At 50.3% G+C, this 17,506-nt stretch overlaps 2 protein-coding genes across 9 annotated transcripts; one reads left to right on the forward strand and one right to left on the reverse strand.

The window, feature by feature from the left end:
• Positions 1-9,536: 9,536 nt before the first annotated feature.
• SAT2 (spermidine/spermine N1-acetyltransferase family member 2) lies at positions 9,537-11,182 on the reverse strand. 2 transcript variants are annotated; one of them, XM_511959.6, is made up of 6 exons: positions 10,873-11,182; positions 10,666-10,717; positions 10,446-10,529; positions 10,246-10,347; positions 10,056-10,096; positions 9,537-9,917 (listed from the first exon to the last, which is right to left on the reverse strand). In XM_511959.6, the coding sequence occupies exons 1-6, from the start codon at positions 10,936-10,938 to the stop codon at positions 9,750-9,752; spliced, it is 513 nt and encodes a 170-aa protein (XP_511959.2). In that variant the 5' UTR covers positions 10,939-11,182; the 3' UTR covers positions 9,537-9,749. The 2 variants fall into 2 exon arrangements, with proteins under 2 accessions (XP_511959.2, XP_009430023.1); XM_009431748.4 differs by lacking the exon at positions 10,246-10,347 and having other exon boundaries at positions 10,873-11,156.
• SHBG (sex hormone binding globulin) lies at positions 11,176-16,702 on the forward strand. Of its 7 annotated transcripts, none has more exons than XM_016931466.4 (8): positions 11,176-11,455; positions 13,738-13,829; positions 14,002-14,191; positions 14,524-14,685; positions 14,913-15,072; positions 15,203-15,339; positions 16,075-16,282; positions 16,527-16,702. In XM_016931466.4, exons 2-8 carry the CDS (start codon positions 13,801-13,803, stop codon positions 16,673-16,675), a joined length of 1,035 nt encoding a protein of 344 aa, XP_016786955.1. In that variant the 5' UTR covers positions 11,176-11,455; positions 13,738-13,800; the 3' UTR covers positions 16,676-16,702. The 7 variants fall into 7 exon arrangements, with proteins under 7 accessions (XP_016786955.1, XP_016786957.1, XP_016786951.1 ...); XM_016931462.4 differs by lacking the exon at positions 11,176-11,455 and adding an exon at positions 13,430-13,605; XM_016931464.4 differs by lacking the exon at positions 11,176-11,455 and adding an exon at positions 13,442-13,605 and having other exon boundaries at positions 16,217-16,282.
• Positions 16,703-17,506: the final 804 nt, after the last annotated feature.

Here is a 17,506-nt window from a genome sequence, read left to right on the forward strand (position 1 = left end):
GGCAGGAGAATCGCTTGAACCTAGGAAGCTGGAGGTTGCAGTGAGTGGATATCATGCCACCACACTCCAGCCTGGGCAATGAGTGAAACTTCTTCTTTAGAAATAATAATAATGGCAGGGCGCGGTGGCTCATGCTTATAATCCCAACACTTTGGGAGGCCGAGACGCGCGGATCACGAGGTCAGGAGATCGAGACCATCCTGGCTAACACGGTGAAACCCCATCTCAACTAAAAATACAAAAAAAAAAAAAAAAAAAAAAAAAAAATTAGCTGGGCGTGGTGGCGGGCGCCTGTAGTCCCAGCTACTCGGGAGGCTGAGGCAGGAGAATGGCGTGAACCCAGGAGGCAGAGGTTGCAGTGAGCGGAGATCGTGCCACTGCACTCCAGCCGGGGCGACAGAGCGAGACTCCATCTCAACAACAACAACAATAATAATAGTGGCCCGGCGCGGTGGCTCACGCCTGTAATCCCAGCACTTTGGGAGGCCAAGATGGGTGGATCACAAGGTCAGGAGTTCGAGACCAGCCTGGCCAACATGGTGAAACCCCATCTCTACTAAAAATACAAAAATTAGCTGGGCATGGTGGTGCATGCCTGTAAACCCAGCTACTCGGGAGGCTGAGGCAAGAGAATTGCTTGAACCTGGGAGGCAGAGGTTGCAGTGAGCCCAGATTGTGCCATTGCACTCCAGCCTGGGCAAAAAGAGCGACACTCTGTCTCAAAAAATAGTAATAATAATAATAAATAATGCTGGGGAAATTCAAAATAGGAAAAATTGTCATGAAATAAGGGTAGTAGCAGGAAAACTTCACATTCTGGGAGTTGTCCTATGTTCCATCCACTTCTTGGATTAGAGTAAATGGTAATGCCAATCATGGAAGAGATAACATAGGAGATAAAGGTTTAGAAAATAAGGTGATGAATTTACTAAGTTTTATTTTTTTTTGCCCTTTGAGCTTAGCCACCACATCTGGCTAATTTTTTAATTTTTGTATTTAATGGTGGAGACAAACAGACTTGGAAGTCTCTGACTTCATAGTGTGATGGCAGAAGAAAGACACTGGAAAAATTATTAATATTTATAATAATTATTAATATTGCAACCATGGCCAGGCACAGGGCTCATGCCTGTAATCCCAGCACTTTGGGAGGCTGAGGCAGGTGGACCACCTGAGGTCACCTGAGGTCAGGAGTTCAAGACCAGTCTGGTGAAATTCCATCTCTACTAAAAATACAAAAATTAGCCGGGCATGGTGGCACGCGCTTGTAGTCCCAGCTACTCGGGAGACTGAGGCAGGAGAATCGCTTGCACCCAGGAGGCAGAGGTTGCAGTGAGCCAAGATTGTGCCACTGCACTCCAGCCTGGGTGACAGAGCGAGACTCCATCTCAAAAAATTAAAATAAAAAACAAAAATAAATAAAGGCGATAGAAGAAAGGAAAATAAAATGTAAGAAAATTAAAGGATTAGTCCATGGGATACAACATCTGAATAACCAGAATTCCAGAAAGTGATAACAGAAATAATTATCTGGAAAGGATAAAATCATCTAAAATCAATAGTAATAATTATTCAACAAAATTTTCCAAGGCCAGGTGTGGTGGCTCACGCCTGTAATCCTGGCACTTTGCGAGGCTGAAGCAGGCAGATCACTTGAGCTCGGGCGTTCAGGAGCAGCCTGGGCAACATGGCGAAACCCTTTCTCTACCAAAACTACAAAAATTAGCTGGGTGCGGTGGCTCACGCCTGTAATCCCAGCACTTTGGGATGCCGAGGTGGGTGGATCATCTGAGGTCAGGAGTTTGAGACCAGCCTGGCCAACATGGTGAAACCCCATCTCTACTAAAAATATAAAAATTAGCCACACGTGGTAGCGTGTGCCTGTAATCCCAACTACTCAGGAGGCTGAGGGAGGAGAATCTCTTGAACTTGGGAGGCCGAAGTTGCAGTGAGCCGAGATCACACCACTGCACTACATACAGCCTGGGTGACAGAGAAAGACTCTGTCTCAAAAAAAAAAAAATTATTTCCAACCTCGTTTCCTATACCTAGCCACACTCTCAATATTTTTTTGTTGTTGAGATAGAGTCTTACTCTGCCACTCAGACTGGAGTGCAGTGGTATGATCTCGGCTCACTGCAACCTCTGCCTCCCAGGTTCCAGTGATTCTCCTGCCTCAGCCTCCTGAGTAGCTGTGATTATAGGTGCCCACTGCCACAGCTGGCTAGGTTTGTTTTTTTTGTTTTGTTTTGTTTTGTTTTGTATTTTTAGTAGAGACGGGGTTTCACCACGTTGGCCAGGCTGGTCTCAAACTCCTCACCTCAGGTGGGTCGCCCACCTCGGCTGCCCAAAGTGTTGGGATTATAGGCATGAGCCACTGCGCCCGGCCCACACTCTCAATTAAGTGCAGTAATAGAACAGACATTTTCAGGCTTTTAAGTTCCCAACAAATTTACCTCCCGGTACTCTTTCTCAAAAAGCTCCATCAAAATAAGAAGAGTAAACATAGAAAGAGGAAACACAGGTTCCAGGAAACAGGACGTCAACACAAGAGAGAGGCAAAGGGGATCCCCAGGATAAAGGTGAAGGGAGATCCCAATTGCGCAGCCTCAAGATCGCCTCTCTGGACTGGAGCAGGTCTAAGGGCTTTTTGAGAAAGTTCTTCAAAATGAAATCCCTAAGTGTTTGTATATCCTTATAAGAGATTAATTAAGGGAGAATTTGGCGATAAATTAGAGTACACAGGAAACTAAGCAAACAGAGAGGACAAGGCAGTTATTAATTCCAGGGAAAACAAAAATGGTACAGGAAAGAAAAAGAATTGTAACTATCCACATGGATCATACGTGTATTCGTATAATCATAATAATCATAATAATGAGGCCAGGCATGGTTGCTCACGTCTGTAATCCCAGCATTTTGGGAGGCCGAGGTGGGCAGATCACCTGAGGTCAGGAGTTCAAGACCAGCCTGACCAACATGGAGAAACTCCATCTCTACTAAAAATACAAAATTAGCCAGGTGTGGTGGCACATGCCTGTAATCCCAGCTACTCGGGAGGCTGAAGCAGGAGAATTGCTTGAATCTAGCAGGCAGAGGTTGCAGTGAGCCAAGATCGCGCCATTGCACTCCAGCCTGGGCATTAAGAGTGAAACTCCGTCTCAAAAAAAAAAAAAAAATCATAATAATGTAAATGCTGAGGCTGGTTCGGTGGCTCATGCCTGTAATCCCAGCACTTTGGGAGGTCAAGATAGGCGGATCATGAGGTCAGGAGTTCAAGACCAGCCTGACCAACATGGTGAAACCCCATCTCTACTAAAAATACAAAAATTAGCCAGGCATGGTGGCATGCACCTGTAATCCCAGCTACTCAGGAGGCTGAGGCAGGACAATTGCTTGAACCCGGGAGGCAGAGGTTGCCTCTGCATGAGCCGAGATCATGCCATTGCACTCCAGCCTGGGCAACAAGAGCGAAACTTCGTCTCAAAAAAAAAAAAAAAAAAAAAAAAAAAAAAAAAAAGTAAACACTAAACACAGGAGGATGGGAAGTGGAGGTGGGATGATAAGCAGATTGGAAAAAAAGTGCTTCTCTTTTTTTAACCTCAGTGATCCGTGTTCTGAAGGGCTAGCTTTTCATCCTCAACAGTGCAAAGCCAATAGCTAATGCCTAAACAAAAAACACTGGAGTGCAGTGGCTCAAACATGCCTCACTTCAGCCTCAACCTTAAGAAGTAAGGCCAAGAGCAGTGGCACATGCCTGTAATCCCAGCCCTTTGGAAGGCCAAGGCAAGAGGATCAGTTAAGACCAGAAGTTCATGGTTACAGTGAGCTATGATCGTGCCACTGTACTCCAGTCTAGGCAACAGAAAAAGACCCTGTCTCTAAAAAAGTAAAGACTCCTTATCCCTCTCCAAAAAAAAAAAAAAAAAAAATTGAAAAAATTGAAAAAGAAAAAGAGACATCAAGAAGTGGTAATACTGGCCAGGCGTGGTGGCTCACACCTGTAATCCTCCCTCCTTTGGGAGGCCAAAGTGGGAGGATTGCTCGAGCTCTGGAGTCCAATACTAGCCTGGACAACATAGTGAGACCTAGTCTCCAATAAAAAATTTGTTGTTTGTTTGTTTGTTTGTCTTTTGAGACAGAGTCTTACTCTGTTGCCTAGGCTAGAGTGCAGTGGCACGATGTTGGCTCACTGCAACCCCTGCCTCCCGGGTTCAAGAGATCCTCCTGCCTGAGCCTCCCAAGTAGCTTGGATTACAGCCGTTTGCCCCCACATCTGGCTAATTTTTGTATTTTTAGTAGAGACGGGTGGGGTTTCACCATGTTAGCCAGGCTGGTCTCGAACTCCTGACCTCAAGTGATCCACCCGCCTCGGCCTTCCAAAGTGCTGGGATTACAGGCGTGAGCTACGGTGCCCAGATTAATAATTTTTTTTTTTGTTTTTTGGGGGGACGGAGTTTTGCTCTTGTTACCCAGGCTGGAGTGCAATGGTGCGATCTCGGCTCTCTACAACCTCTGCCTCCCAGGTACAAGCGATTCTCCTGTCTCAGTTTCCCAAATAGCTCGGATTACAGACATGTGCCACCACACCCAGCTAATTTTTTTGTATTCAGTAGAGACAGGGTTTCACCGTGGTAGTCAGGCTGGTCTCGAACTCCTGACCTCAGGTGAGCCACCTGCCTCGGCCTCCCAGAGTGCTAGAATTACGGGCATGTGCCACCGTGCCCAGCCAAAAATTTTGCTTTCATTAGCCAGGCTTGATAGCACCTGACTGTGATCCCAGATACTTGAAAGGCTGAGGTGGGAGAATCACTTGAGCCCAGGAGGTCAAGGTTGCAGTGAGCCATGATCACACCACTGCACTTGGCCTGGGCAACAGAGCAAGACCCTGTCACAAAAAAAAAAAAAAAAAAAAAAAAATCAAGATTTGCAATAGCCAGTTAGCTCAGTTGGTTAGAGCCAGGTGCTAACACCAAGGTTGTGGATTTGATCGCCACGTGGGCAAATGTATTATCATTTATGTGGATGGAGGATTGCTTGAGGCCAGGATTTCGAGACCAGCCTGGCCAACACAGAGAAACCCCATGTCTACTAAAAATACAAAAATTATGGGCTTGACACAGTGGCTCGCACCTGTAATCCCAGCACTTTGGGAGGCCGAGGCGGGCAGATCATCTGAGGTCAGGAGTTTGAGACCAGCCTGGCCAACATGGTGAAAACCCATCTCTACTAAAAAAAATACAAAAATTAGCTGGGCGTGGTGGTGCACGCCTGTAATCCCAGCTACTCAAGAGGCTGAGGCAGGAGAATCACTTGAACCTGGGAGGCAGAGGTTGCAGTGAGCCAAGATCATGCCACTACACTCCAGCCTGGGCAACAGAGCGAGTCTCCGTCTAAAAAAACAAACAAACAAACAAACAAAAACCAGCTGCATAAACTGGTCTCAAAATAAAGAAATAAATTAAATTTAAATAATAAAATAAAATAAAGTACATAATGTATATCTGTGGAAAAAAAAATCCCATGGAATTGGGGGAGAAATTACAGAAGGAGGCTGGGAGACCAGTAAGGAGGTTGTGGCAATTTTCAAAGAGTGAGAACTTTGCAAGTAAGGATAGAGCTATGGACAGATTTGAGAGACATTTTAATTTTTTTTTTTTTTAGATGGAGTTTTGCTCTGTTGCCCAGGCTGGAGTGCAGTGGCGCAATCTTGGCTCACTGCAACCTCCGCCTCCCGGGTTCAAGCGATTCTCCTGCCTCAGCCTCCCAAGTAGCTGGAATTACAGGCATGCGCCACCATGCCCGGCTAATTTTTTTTTTTTTTTTGTATTTAGTAGAGACAGGGTTTCACCATGTTGGTCAGGCTGGTCTCAAACTCCTGACCTCAAATGATCTACCCACCTCGGCCTCCCAAAGTGCTGGGATTACAGGTGTGAGCCACCACGCCCAGCCCAAGTTTTCTTTATTCTCCCTTTAAAAAGCCATTAGCCTAAATACCCTCCACTCTGTTTCCCTTAGAATGGACAGAACCCAGGCCCTTTTCACCCCACTCCAATCAGCCCCAACACCTAATAGGATCACTTTTTTTTTTTTCTTTTGTAAGAGGGAGTCTCACTCTGTCACCCAGGCTGGAGTGCAGTGGCTCAATCTTGTCTCACTGCAACCTCCACCTCCCGGGTTCAAGCAATTCTGCTGCCTCGGCCTCCCAAGTAGCTGGGATTACAGGTGCCCACCACCACGCCCAGCTAATTTTCGTATTTTTAGTAGAGACAGGGTTTCACCATGTTGACCAGGCTGGTCTGGAACTTCTGACATCAGGTGATCTGCCCACCTTGGCCTCCCAAAGTGCTGGGATTACAGGCGTGAGCCACTGCGCCTGGCCTGGCCAGGATCATTTTATAGAAGGCTAATGAAGTGATGAATGGGCTGGAGCCCAAGGATGTAGACATGGGGGTGGTTGTGAAAATGGAGTGATACTGGAGTGCAAAGATATTCTATGAATATTAGTAAGATCTGGGACCAAGGTGAGGGTAATAACATTAAAAATGTAAACCCTGGGCTGGGCACGGTGGCTCACGCCTGTAATCCCAGTACTTTGGGAGGCCGAGGTGGTCAGATCATGAGGTCAGGAGATCGAGACCATCCTGACTAACACAGTGAAACCCCGTCTCAACTAAAAATACAAAAAAAAAAAAAAATTAGCTGGGCGTGGTGGCAGGCGCCTGTGGTCCCAGCTACTTGGGAGGCCGAGGGAGGAGAATGGCACGAACCTGAGAGGCAGAGCTTGCAGTGAGCCGAGATCGCGCCACTGCACTCCAGCCTAGGGGAAAGAGCGAGACTCCGTCTCAAAAAAAAAAAAAAAGTAAACTCTGAAAACCAAAGACAAAACAAGATGGGGGCAAGATAAATTTTGGAAGTATTGGCCGGGCACAGTGGCTCACGCCTGCAATCCCAGCACTTTTGGAGGCCGAGGTGGGCAGATCACCTGAGGTCAGAATTGGAGACCAGCCTGACCAACATGGAGAAACCTGATCTCTACTAGAAACACAAAATTAGCCAGGCGTAGTGGCGCATGCCTTTTTGTTTTGAGACAAGGTCTCACTCTGTCACTCAGGCTGGAGTGTAGTGGCGCAAACGTGACTCACTTCAGCCTCGACCTCTAGGGTTCAGGTGATCCTCCCACCTCAGCCTCCTGAGTAGTTGGGACTACAGGCATTTGCTACTGACCTGGGCAAATTTTATTTATTTAGTTTTTGTTTTCTTTGGGTTTGTTTGTTTGTTTTAGACAGAGTCTTGCTCTGTCGCCCAGAGTGCAGTAGTGCAATCTCGGCTCACTGCAAACTCCACCTCCTAGGTTCAAGTGATTCTCCTGCCTCAGCCTCCTAAGTAGCTGGGATTACAGGCTTGCACCACCAAGACCAGCTAATTTTTGTATTTTTAGTAGAAACAGGGTTTCACCCTGTTCGCCAGGCTGGTCTCAAACTCCTGACCTCCAGTGATCCACCCACCTTGGCCTCCCAAAGTGTTAGGATACAGACGTGAGCCACCACGCCCGGCCATTTTCTTTTTTTTTTGAGACAGAGTCTCCATCTGTCACCCAGGCTGGAGTGCGGTGGCACAATCTCAGCTCACTGCAACCTCTGCCACCCGGGTTCAAGCGATTCTCATGCCTCAACCTCCCAGGTAGCTGGAATTACATGGGTGCCACCACACCCAGCTAATTTTTGTATTTTTAGTTGAGATGGGATTTCACCATGTTGGCCAGGCTGGTCTCGAACTCCTGACCTCAAGTGATCTGCCTGCCTCCCAAAGTGCTGGGATTATAAGGATAAACCACTGCACCCGGCCTAATTTTGTAGAGATGTGGTCTTGCCCATGTTGCCTAGGCTGGTCTTGAACTCCTGGGCTCAAGTGATCCTCCACCCTCAACCTCTCAAAGTGTTGAGATTTTTGTTGTTGCTGTTTTGTTTTTGTTTTTGAGACTGGGTATGGCTCTGTCACTCAGGCTGGAGTGCAGTGGCATGATCTCGGCTCACTGCAACCTCCACTTCCTGGGATCAAGCGATTCTCATGCCTCAGCCTCCCCAATAGCTGGGCCTAGAGGAGCACGCCATTGCGTGCTGGCTTTTTTTGTATTGTTTGTAGAGACGAGACTTTGCTTTCCTATGTTGGCCAGGCTGCTCTTGAACTCCTGGGCTCAAGCAATTTGCCGGCCTCCCAAAATCCAAAATGCTGGGATTACAGGCGTGTTTTTTTTTTTTTTGGAGATGGAGTTTTGCTCTTGTTGCCCAGGCTGGAGTGCAGTGGCATGATCTTGACTCACTGCAACCTCCATCTCCCAGGTTCAAGCGATTCTCCTGCCTCAGCCTCCTGAGTAGCTGGGATTACAGGCGCCTGCCACCACGCCTAGCTAATTTTGTATTTTTAGTAGAGATGGGGTTTTGCTATGTTGGTCAGGCTGCTCTCGAACTACTGACCTCAGATGATCGACCCGCCTCGGCCTCCCAAACTGCTGGGATCACAGGCATAAGCCACTGAGCCCGGCCAGGCATGAGCTTTTGTAGGGCATACCAGACTGAAAATGAAGACTGTCGGGCCAGGCGCGGTGGCTCACGCCTGTAATCTCAGCACTTTGGGAGGCAAGGTGGGTGGATCACGAGGTCAGGAGATCGAGACCATCCTGGCTAACACAGTGAAACCCCGTCTCTACTAAAAATACAAAAACTTAGCCGGGCGTGGTGGTGGGGGCCTGTAGTCCCAGCTATTCAGGAGGCTGAGGCAGGAGAATGGTGAGAACCCAAGAGGCAAAGCTTGCAGTGAGCCGAGATCTCACCACTGCCCTCCAGCCTGGGTGACAGAGCGAGACTCTGTCTCAAAAAAATAAAAAATAAAAAGAAAAGACTGTGGGCTGGGCGCGGTGGCTCACACCTGTAATCCCAGCACTTTGGGGGGCCGAGGCAGTCGGACTACCTGAGGTCAGGAATTTGAGACCAGCCTGGCCAACAAGGTGAAACCCCGTCTCTACTAAAAATACAAAAATTAGCCGCATGTGGTAGCAGGCGCCTGTAATCCCAGCTACTCGGGAGTCTGAGGCAGGAGAATCACTTGAACCCGGGAGGCGGATGTTGCAGTGAGCCAAGATCAAACCTTTGCACTCCTTGCACTCTGGCCTGAGGACAACAGCAAGACTTGATCTCAAAAAAAAAAAAAAAAAGACTTTGGACTGGGTGCAGTGGCTCACACCAGTAATCCCAGCACTTTTCGAGGCCGAGGCAGACGGATCACAAGATCAGGAGTTGGAGACCAGCCTGGCCAGTATGGTGAAACACCGTCTCTACTAAAAATTAGCCGGGCATGGTGGTGCGCACCCGTAGTCCCAGCTACTCGGGAGGCTGAGGCAGGATAATTGCTTGAACCCGTGAGGCAGAGGTTGCAGTGAGCGGAGTTCGCACCACTGCACTCCAGCGTGCGCGACAGAGACTCTGTCTCAAAAAAAAAAAAAAGAAAAAGAAATAAAAGAAAGACCCAACACCACATCAGGACATGTAATTCTTATTTATTTTTCACCCTCAACAAGGAAGAAAGGTCTCTCCCTCAATTCTGCTCTTCCAATACTTGAGGATAGGCACCCCCAACCCTCCTTCCTCCAGGGAGGCCTCAGCATCAGTGTCTGTGGACGTAGTCTCTGAAGAGTGCTTCAGCTGATGGGGAAGGAGAAACTCAAGAGAGAGATCCTCCTAGGGATGGCGTCACTTTCCTGCCAACTTTCTCGTTGCCTCTCCTTGAAAGCAGAAGAAGTGCCAGCCCTCAGCTTCCGTCAGATCTTGGGCTCCTAGGGCCTTGTACAAGTCCATGGCCCTCTGGTTCCAGTCCAGGACGGCCAGGCGGAATTGGGAGCAGCCCTTATCCAAGGCCACCTGTGGGAGAAGACAACACTAACTTTTCTGGGGTCAAAAAAGAAAAAGGTTTTCTCACTCCCTCTTTCAACCAGGGTCCCCCCTCCATATACCCTTGCTTCTTCAGGTCCTCACTTGTCACCCCACCCATCTCCTCACCTCAGCCACCTTTTTGATTATTTTGGAACCAATCCCTTGACCTGTTGTGGAGAGAAAGAGGCAAAAAATAGCTATTGTTTGAGCTGAAGGGGATCAGAAAAGGACACCGGCTGGGCTCTGGGGACAGGGGATAACAGTGGGGTCTGTGGGGTGCTTTGCTCCCACCCCAGCCTCAGCTTCTGCCCAGTACCCCGATATTCCGGCATCACATAGACATCCTCCAGATAAATGGTGCGTCCCTTCCATGTACTGTAGATGAAATAGTATATCCCATAGCCCACCACGCAGGGCCCTGAGAGAGAGAAAAGGGGAGTAAGGCTTCTGGGAGCCTGTGGGGAGACCTCTGAGGCCGGCTGGAGTGGGGGACTTCTAAGGGCCAGGTGCTCTTACCCAGTAGCTTCCCGGGCGCTGGAAGAATCTCTGCTACCAAACAGTGATAGAAAGGATTGTCTCCAAAGCCATCTGCTCTCAGGGCTGCCGAGATTGGAGTTGTGACAAAGATATAGAGAAAGAGGACGTGGGTGTATGCCCAGCCTGGAGCTGTCGCCTGGGGAACCCATCCCTCATTTCCTCCCCAGCCTCCGCCAGAACCTGGGCGCTGAGCCCCCACCTTCTTCACTGATCTTCACCTGATCCGAGAGTTTTTCGAATTCGGCTAGCTCCTAAGGCGTGGGTACGGAAGCTAGATTAGAGCAGAAGGGCCCCGCTGCTCCCGGAGCAGGTTCCCAAGGCGAGCCCCTCCCCCTGCCCCCGCCTCCTACGACCCCGCTCTGGCCGCGCCACTCTGACCCCCGGGTTTCCGGCCCGCAGTCTTCACCCGAATCAGCCTCAGGATATCTCCACAGTCTCCCTCCTTGGCCTCTCGGATCCGCACGGAAGCCATCCGGATCCTCGCTGTCTGGGATCAAAGTCCCAGGGCCCCGCAAACGGCAATTAGACCCCTTAAAGGGCCTACAGACTTGGATCCTGAAGAGCCTGGGAGAGCGGGGTGGCGGGAGTCGGGGGGGACGGCAGGGTAGCCGCGGCCTGGTAAGTGGAGCTGGGATTCCGGCGCCGTACGGGAGGAGAGAGTAGGCCAGCGAGGAGATCCTCTGTCCGGGCAAAGCCCCACCCCCTCGAATTCTGACGCAGCAGGGGGCACAACCGTCAGCCAATCAGCTTGGAGAACAGGCACGGCCGCGTCCCCCCCCAAGCCCCACCCCCGACAGCTGGATCTTGTGACTGGGCTCCTGGGTAGAGTTCAAGGTTGGAGTGAAGCGGCTTCCTTGCGGTTGTGTGGGTGTCCCAACCTGGGTCGAGATACCCCGCGGTTCAAAGGCTCCCCCGCAGTGCTTTTTAAATTGACATATGCAGCGATAACCTGCTTTAGCCTCAGGCTCACTCACCCGCCCAGACCCTGGGTAAGCCTTAAGACCCTCAGCTCTGAAAGCTGTTTCCTGCAGCTCTTGAGTAGCATGAAGTGTTACCTCTTGGGGGCATTTGCATTTTTTAAATGTTTTATTTTTATATATTTATTTATTTATTTTTGGAGATGGTGTATTGCTTTGTCGCCCAGGCTGGGGTGTAGTGGCGCGATCTCTGCTCACTGCAGCCTCCACCTCCCGAGTTCAAGCGATCCTCCTGCCTCAGCCTCTGGAGTAGCTGGAACTACAGTCGCGCACCGGCACCCCCGGCTAATTTTTTTTTCTTTTTTCTTCTCTTTTTTTTTTTGTTTTAACGGATTCTCACTCTGTCACTCAGGCTGGAGTGCAGTGGCGCGATCTCGGCTCACTGCAACCTCTCCCTCCCGGGTTCAAGCGATTCTCCTGCCTCACCCTCGGAGTAGCTGGGATTACAGGCATGGGCAACCATACCTGGCTAATTTTTGTATTTTTAGTAGAGACGGGGTTTCACTATGTTGGCCAGGCTGGTCTGGAACTCCTGACCTCAAGTGATCTGCCCGCCTCAGCCTTCTAAAGTGCTGGGATTACAGATGTGACCCACCAAGCCCGGTCTGTCATTTGCATTTTAAAATGGGTCATGGGGTGGGCACAGTGGCTCACACCTGTAATCCCAGCATTTTGGGAGGCAGAGGCAGGCGGATCACCTGAGATCAGGAGTTTGAGACCAGCCTGACCAACATGGTGAAACCCCGTCTCTACTAAAAATACAAAAATTAGACAGGTGTGGTGGCGTGTGCCTTTACTCCCAGCTACTCGGGAGGCTGAGACAGGAGAATCGCTTGAACCTGGGAGGTGGAGGTTACAGTGAGCCGAGATCGTGCCATTGCACTCCAGCCTGGGCAACAAAAGCGAAACTCCATCTCAAAATAAATAAATAAAATAAAATGAGTCAGGGAGGGTCGGGCCTTGTGGCTAATGCCTGTAATCCAGGTACTTTGGGAGGCTGAGGTGGGCGGATCATTTCAGGTCAGAGGTTCGAGATCAGCCTGGGCAACGTGGTGAAATCCCCGTCTCTACTAAAAACACAAAAAAATTTGCTGGGCGTGGTGGTACGTGCACCTGTAGTCCCAACTACTAAGGAGGCTGAGACAGGAGGATCGCTTGAACTCGAGAGGCAGAGGCAGCAGTGAGCTGAGATCACGCCACTGCACTCCAGCCTAGGTGATAGAGCAAGACTCTGTCTAAAATAGAATAAAATAAAATGAAATAAAATAAAATAAAATAAAATAAAATAAAATAAAATGGGTCAGGGAGTGGGTGATTTCTACTGCTAGACTGTTTAGGCCCTGTAATAAATGGATAAGGGAAGATAACTGAGAGGTAGGGGCAGGTCCCTTCTTCATATTCACTGAATCATACACACAGACAATACCTTCTTGGGAGACAGGCCTCAGAGGCCTGGGAAAACACTGGGGGAGGAGTTCAGACCAGATGCCAGGCACTGTGCCTGCATTTTCTCAATGAACCCTCTTTCACAGTCACCCCGTAAAGTATTATTTTCCTCATTTTACAGACAAGGACACTGAAGCACAAAGGTGAAGTGACTTGCCCAAGGTCACTCAGCTAGAAATTTAGGATTCCATTATCTCATTCTAGTCCTGATACAGGATGCTACTTGGGACGCAGGGGAGGACTGTTTCTAGACCTCAGGCCTGTGAATGCAGGCTCCCCGAGTGGACAGAAATCTTGGAGGACCTAGATCAGGCCCTAGAGGAGGAGAGGGGAGATGGAATATCCTCTCCCAGTTCAGAAACTTTCTCGGCAGTGGAGGATGATGGTGGAGGGGACTCTGTCCTTCACCCCATTGATCCCCAGAGGGGTGATAGCTGAGTCTTGTGACTGGGCCCCTGGGCAGGGGTCAAGGGTCAGTGCCCCTGTTTCCTTTACCCCCTCCTCCCCGGGCAACCTTTAACCCTCCACCGCCCACACGCAAGGCTGCCTGCCTCTACACATTCTCCCAAGAGTTGTCTGAGCCGCCGAGTGGACAGTGGCTGATTATGGAGAGCAGAGGCCCACTGGCCACCTCGCGCCTGCTGCTGTTGCTGCTGTTGCTACTACTGCGTCACACCCACCAGGGATGGGCCCTGAGACCTGTTCTCCCCACCCAGGTGCAGGAGTGGGACAGGGCACTCAGCTCATGCAGTCTTCCCTTCTCTCCTCTGGCCCTGTAGCAGGGCCTCTCCCTCTGTCTGTCTCTGACATGTCCCTACTCAGCTTTGTTTGTTTTCTCTTTCTGATAGAGCGCCCACGACCCTCCGGCTGTCCACCTCAGCAATGGCCCAGGACAAGAGCCTATCGCTGTCATGACCTTTGACCTCACCAAGATCACAAAGTATGGGGTTGGCCTAGCCCTTGACCCAGTCCCCTGGCTCTGCCCTCTCTCCATCAGCTCTTCTCTTTTCCCTGTCTTCCTTTCCTTATCTGTGAACACCATCTCCCCCAAACCCACACTGGTTCTCAAAGGACACATGACATACACAATCTTTCCTTCTGTGTCCTTCCAGAACCTCCTCCTCCTTTGAGGTTCGAACCTGGGACCCAGAGGGAGTGATTTTTTATGGGGATACCAACCCTAAGGATGACTGGTTTATGCTGGGACTTCGAGACGGCAGGCCTGAGATCCAACTGCACAATCACTGGGCCCAGCTTACGGTGGGTGCTGGACCACGGCTGGATGATGGGAGATGGCACCAGGTAAGCTAGCTCTGGTCCTCAGGGGAGGGGTGTCTGGAGCTGGTCTGAGGAAAGGGAACAAAACCAAGTTATTGGGCATCCCTTTACCACTGTCATCTCGTTTAATCCACACGAACCCCCACATAGTAGCTATTCTTGGCCCCATCTTTTCTGATGGGAATTCTAAGGCTCAGTCAGTATATAAGTGACAAGAGCTGAGTGACCCAAGGCTAGCAGCATGCTAGCTGCTTCTTTAAGGCATGTTCTTTCCACTATAGTACTAGGCTGCCTCACAGGAAGGTGGCAGAAACAGATCCCAGGGGCCTCTGATTCTGCTTCCCACCTTCCTGCAGGTGGAAGTCAAGATGGAGGGGGACTCTGTGCTGCTGAAGGTGGATGGGGAGGAGGTGCTGTGCCTGAGACAGGTCTCTGGGCCCCTGACCAGCAAACGCCATCCCATCATGAGGATTGCGCTTGGGGGGCTGCTCTTCCCCGCTTCCAACCTTCGGTTGCCGGTAACTACACCCCAGGGATGGAACCCTAGCCAAGGCTTGGTAAAGCACTGCTGGGTGGCTGGCCATGGGAATCTAAGTCCACACTTTTAGGGAGAGGGGAAGGGTTGAGAGCTGCAAGGGGGAGGCCAAATGCTCAGAGGGGAGTCAACTGAGGGCAGGGAGGTCGGGACTGCGGCTCCGATGCCCTGATTTCTACATCCCCGTATCTTATCTCTGTCACACTCCAGCTGGTTCCTGCCCTGGATGGCTGCCTGCGCCGGGATTCCTGGCTGGACAAACAGGCCGAGATCTCAGCATCTGCCCCCACTAGCCTCAGAAGCTGTGATGTAGAATCAAATCCCGGGATATTTCTCCCTCCAGGCACTCAGGCAGAATTCAATCTCCGAGGTAGATTTCCTCGGAGTCTATTTTTCCCACCCTGGCCAGCTCAGCCTGCCTCTGTCCCCCTCTACCACTGGCCCCTTTCCTCCTTGAGACCCCAGCTTTGAGGCCTCAGGATAATCATTTCTCCCCACAGACATTCCCCAGCCTCATGCAGAGCCCTGGGCCTTCTCTTTGGACCTGGGACTCAAGCAGGCAGCAGGCTCAGGCCACCTCCTTGCTCTTGGGACACCAGAGAACCCATCTTGGCTCAGTCTCCACCTCCAAGATCAAGTAAAGGGGGACAGTGGGGCGTTGCCTGTATTCAGTGGAGCCTGGAGCAATGAGGGAAGAGGGGAGTCCAACATGTCAATATTAGGAAGGCTTCCAGCCCAGGGAACATAGCAAGACTGGCTCCACAGAATTGTTTTTCATTAATAATTAGCCAGGCATGGTGGTGCTTGCCTGTAATCCCAGGTGCTGGAGGCCAAGACCAGAGGATCACTTGAGGCCAGGAGTTTGACACCAGCCTGGGCAACATAGCAGAGACCTCTGTCTAAAAAAAAAAAAAATTAGCCAGGCATGGTAGCACATGTCTGCTGCCCTAGCTACTTAGGAGCCTGAGGCAGGAGGTTCACTTGAGCCCAGGAGTTTGAAGCTGCAGTGAGCTATGATGTGCCACTGCACTCTGACCTGGGCCACAGTGAGACCCTGTCTCAAAAAAATAAAAATAAAAATAAGGCTTATGGATGGCACTCAGGTGGGTGGTAGGGGCGAGGGACATATCTTGAAGCTCCCCACAGCAAGCAAACAGTTTTGACTTAGACTGCATATTTACTTGGGGCAGGTGTGGTTTCAAAAAGGGTCAAGCCAAAAAAAATTGGGGCAGGATTTAAGTGGTGAGAATGGCCAGTAGGTGGAGGCATAGCAAAGAGGCAGAATTAAGGCAGCTAGGGGTGAGGCCACAGGCAGTAGGCCCGGCTCATTCTTCCCTCTCTCTCTACCGTCCCTTTCCCACACACTCTGCAGAAGGTGGTGTTGTCTTCTGGGTCGGGGCCAGGGCTGGATCTGCCCCTGGTCTTGGGACTCCCTCTTCAGCTGAAGCTGAGTATGTCCAGGGTGGTCTTGAGCCAAGGGTCGAAGATGAAGGCCCTTGCCCTGCCTCCCTTAGGCCTGGCTCCCCTCCTTAACCTCTGGGCCAAGCCTCAAGGGCGTCTCTTCCTGGGGGCTTTACCAGGTAAGAGAGAATGATGTTCAAGTTCACGAGCACAACATTGGAAACAGCTCAAGGGAGGCGGCACATTTTGAGGGGAAGGAAACCTCTGGGAGGGAAGAAGAATAGGCCACAAGAAGAAGATATGGGGGCAGTGGAAGGTAGTGCTTTTGCAAACTCAGGTTGGAGGAGTGGAAAAGTGGGGAGAAGATTCTGGATCCGAGCCACCTTAATGCTCTAATGCCTCCTTTGCACTACCTCCCTCTAGGAGAAGACTCTTCTACCTCTTTTTGCCTGAATGGCCTTTGGGCACAAGGTCAGAGGCTGGATGTGGACCAGGCCCTGAACAGAAGCCATGAGATCTGGACTCACAGCTGCCCCCAGAGCCCAGGCAATGGCACTGACGCTTCCCATTAAAGCTCCACCTAAGAACCCCCTTTGAAAGTTACTGATTATTCATTTATTCAACAAATATTCACTGTGCACTAGCAATGTACCAGGCACTGTGCCAAGTATTGAGTTGTCTTAATGAGCAAAAACACTCTGGTTCCTACCCTCTTGGTGCCCACAGTCCCATAGGGAAGCAGACATCCATCAAAGGCTAACTAATAAGTGGATAGTTAGAAGCACTGATAAAGAAGAATTGGAGAGTTGTGAAAACATGGAGACTGGCCAGGCGTGGTGGCTCACGCCTGTAATCCCAGCAGTTTGGGAGGCAGAGGCGGGCGGATCATGAGGTCAGGAGATTGAGACCATCCTGGCTAACACAGTGAAACCCCGTCTCTACTAAAAATACAAAAAAATTAGCTGGGCGTGGTGGCAGGTGCCTGTAGTCCCGGCTGCTCGGGAGGCTGAGGCAGGAGAATGGTGTGAACCCGGGAGGCGGAGCTTGCAGTGAGCCGAGATCGCGCCACTACACTCCAGCCTGGGCAATAGAGCAAGAGTCCATCTCAAAAAAAAAGAAAAAAGAAAAAAAAAGAAAACATGGAGACGAGGAGGCCTTCACTTAGTCTGAGCGTCAAGGAGAGGTTCTCTAAGGAAATGAGGACTTTTTTTTTTTTTTTTTGAGATGGAGTTTCCCGCTCTTGTTGCCCAGGCTGGAGTGCAATGGCGTGATCTCGGCTCACTGCAACCTCCGCCTCCCGGGTTCAAGCGATTCTTTTGCCTCAGCCTCCCAAGTAGCTGGGATTACAGGCATGCACCACCACCCCCAGCTAATTTTTTGTATTTTTAGTAGAGGTGGGGTTT

The sequence above is a fragment of the Pan troglodytes genome, chromosome 19 (genome assembly GCF_028858775.2).
Source record: "Pan troglodytes isolate AG18354 chromosome 19, NHGRI_mPanTro3-v2.0_pri, whole genome shotgun sequence".
NCBI classification, from domain to species: domain Eukaryota; kingdom Metazoa; phylum Chordata; class Mammalia; order Primates; family Hominidae; genus Pan; species Pan troglodytes.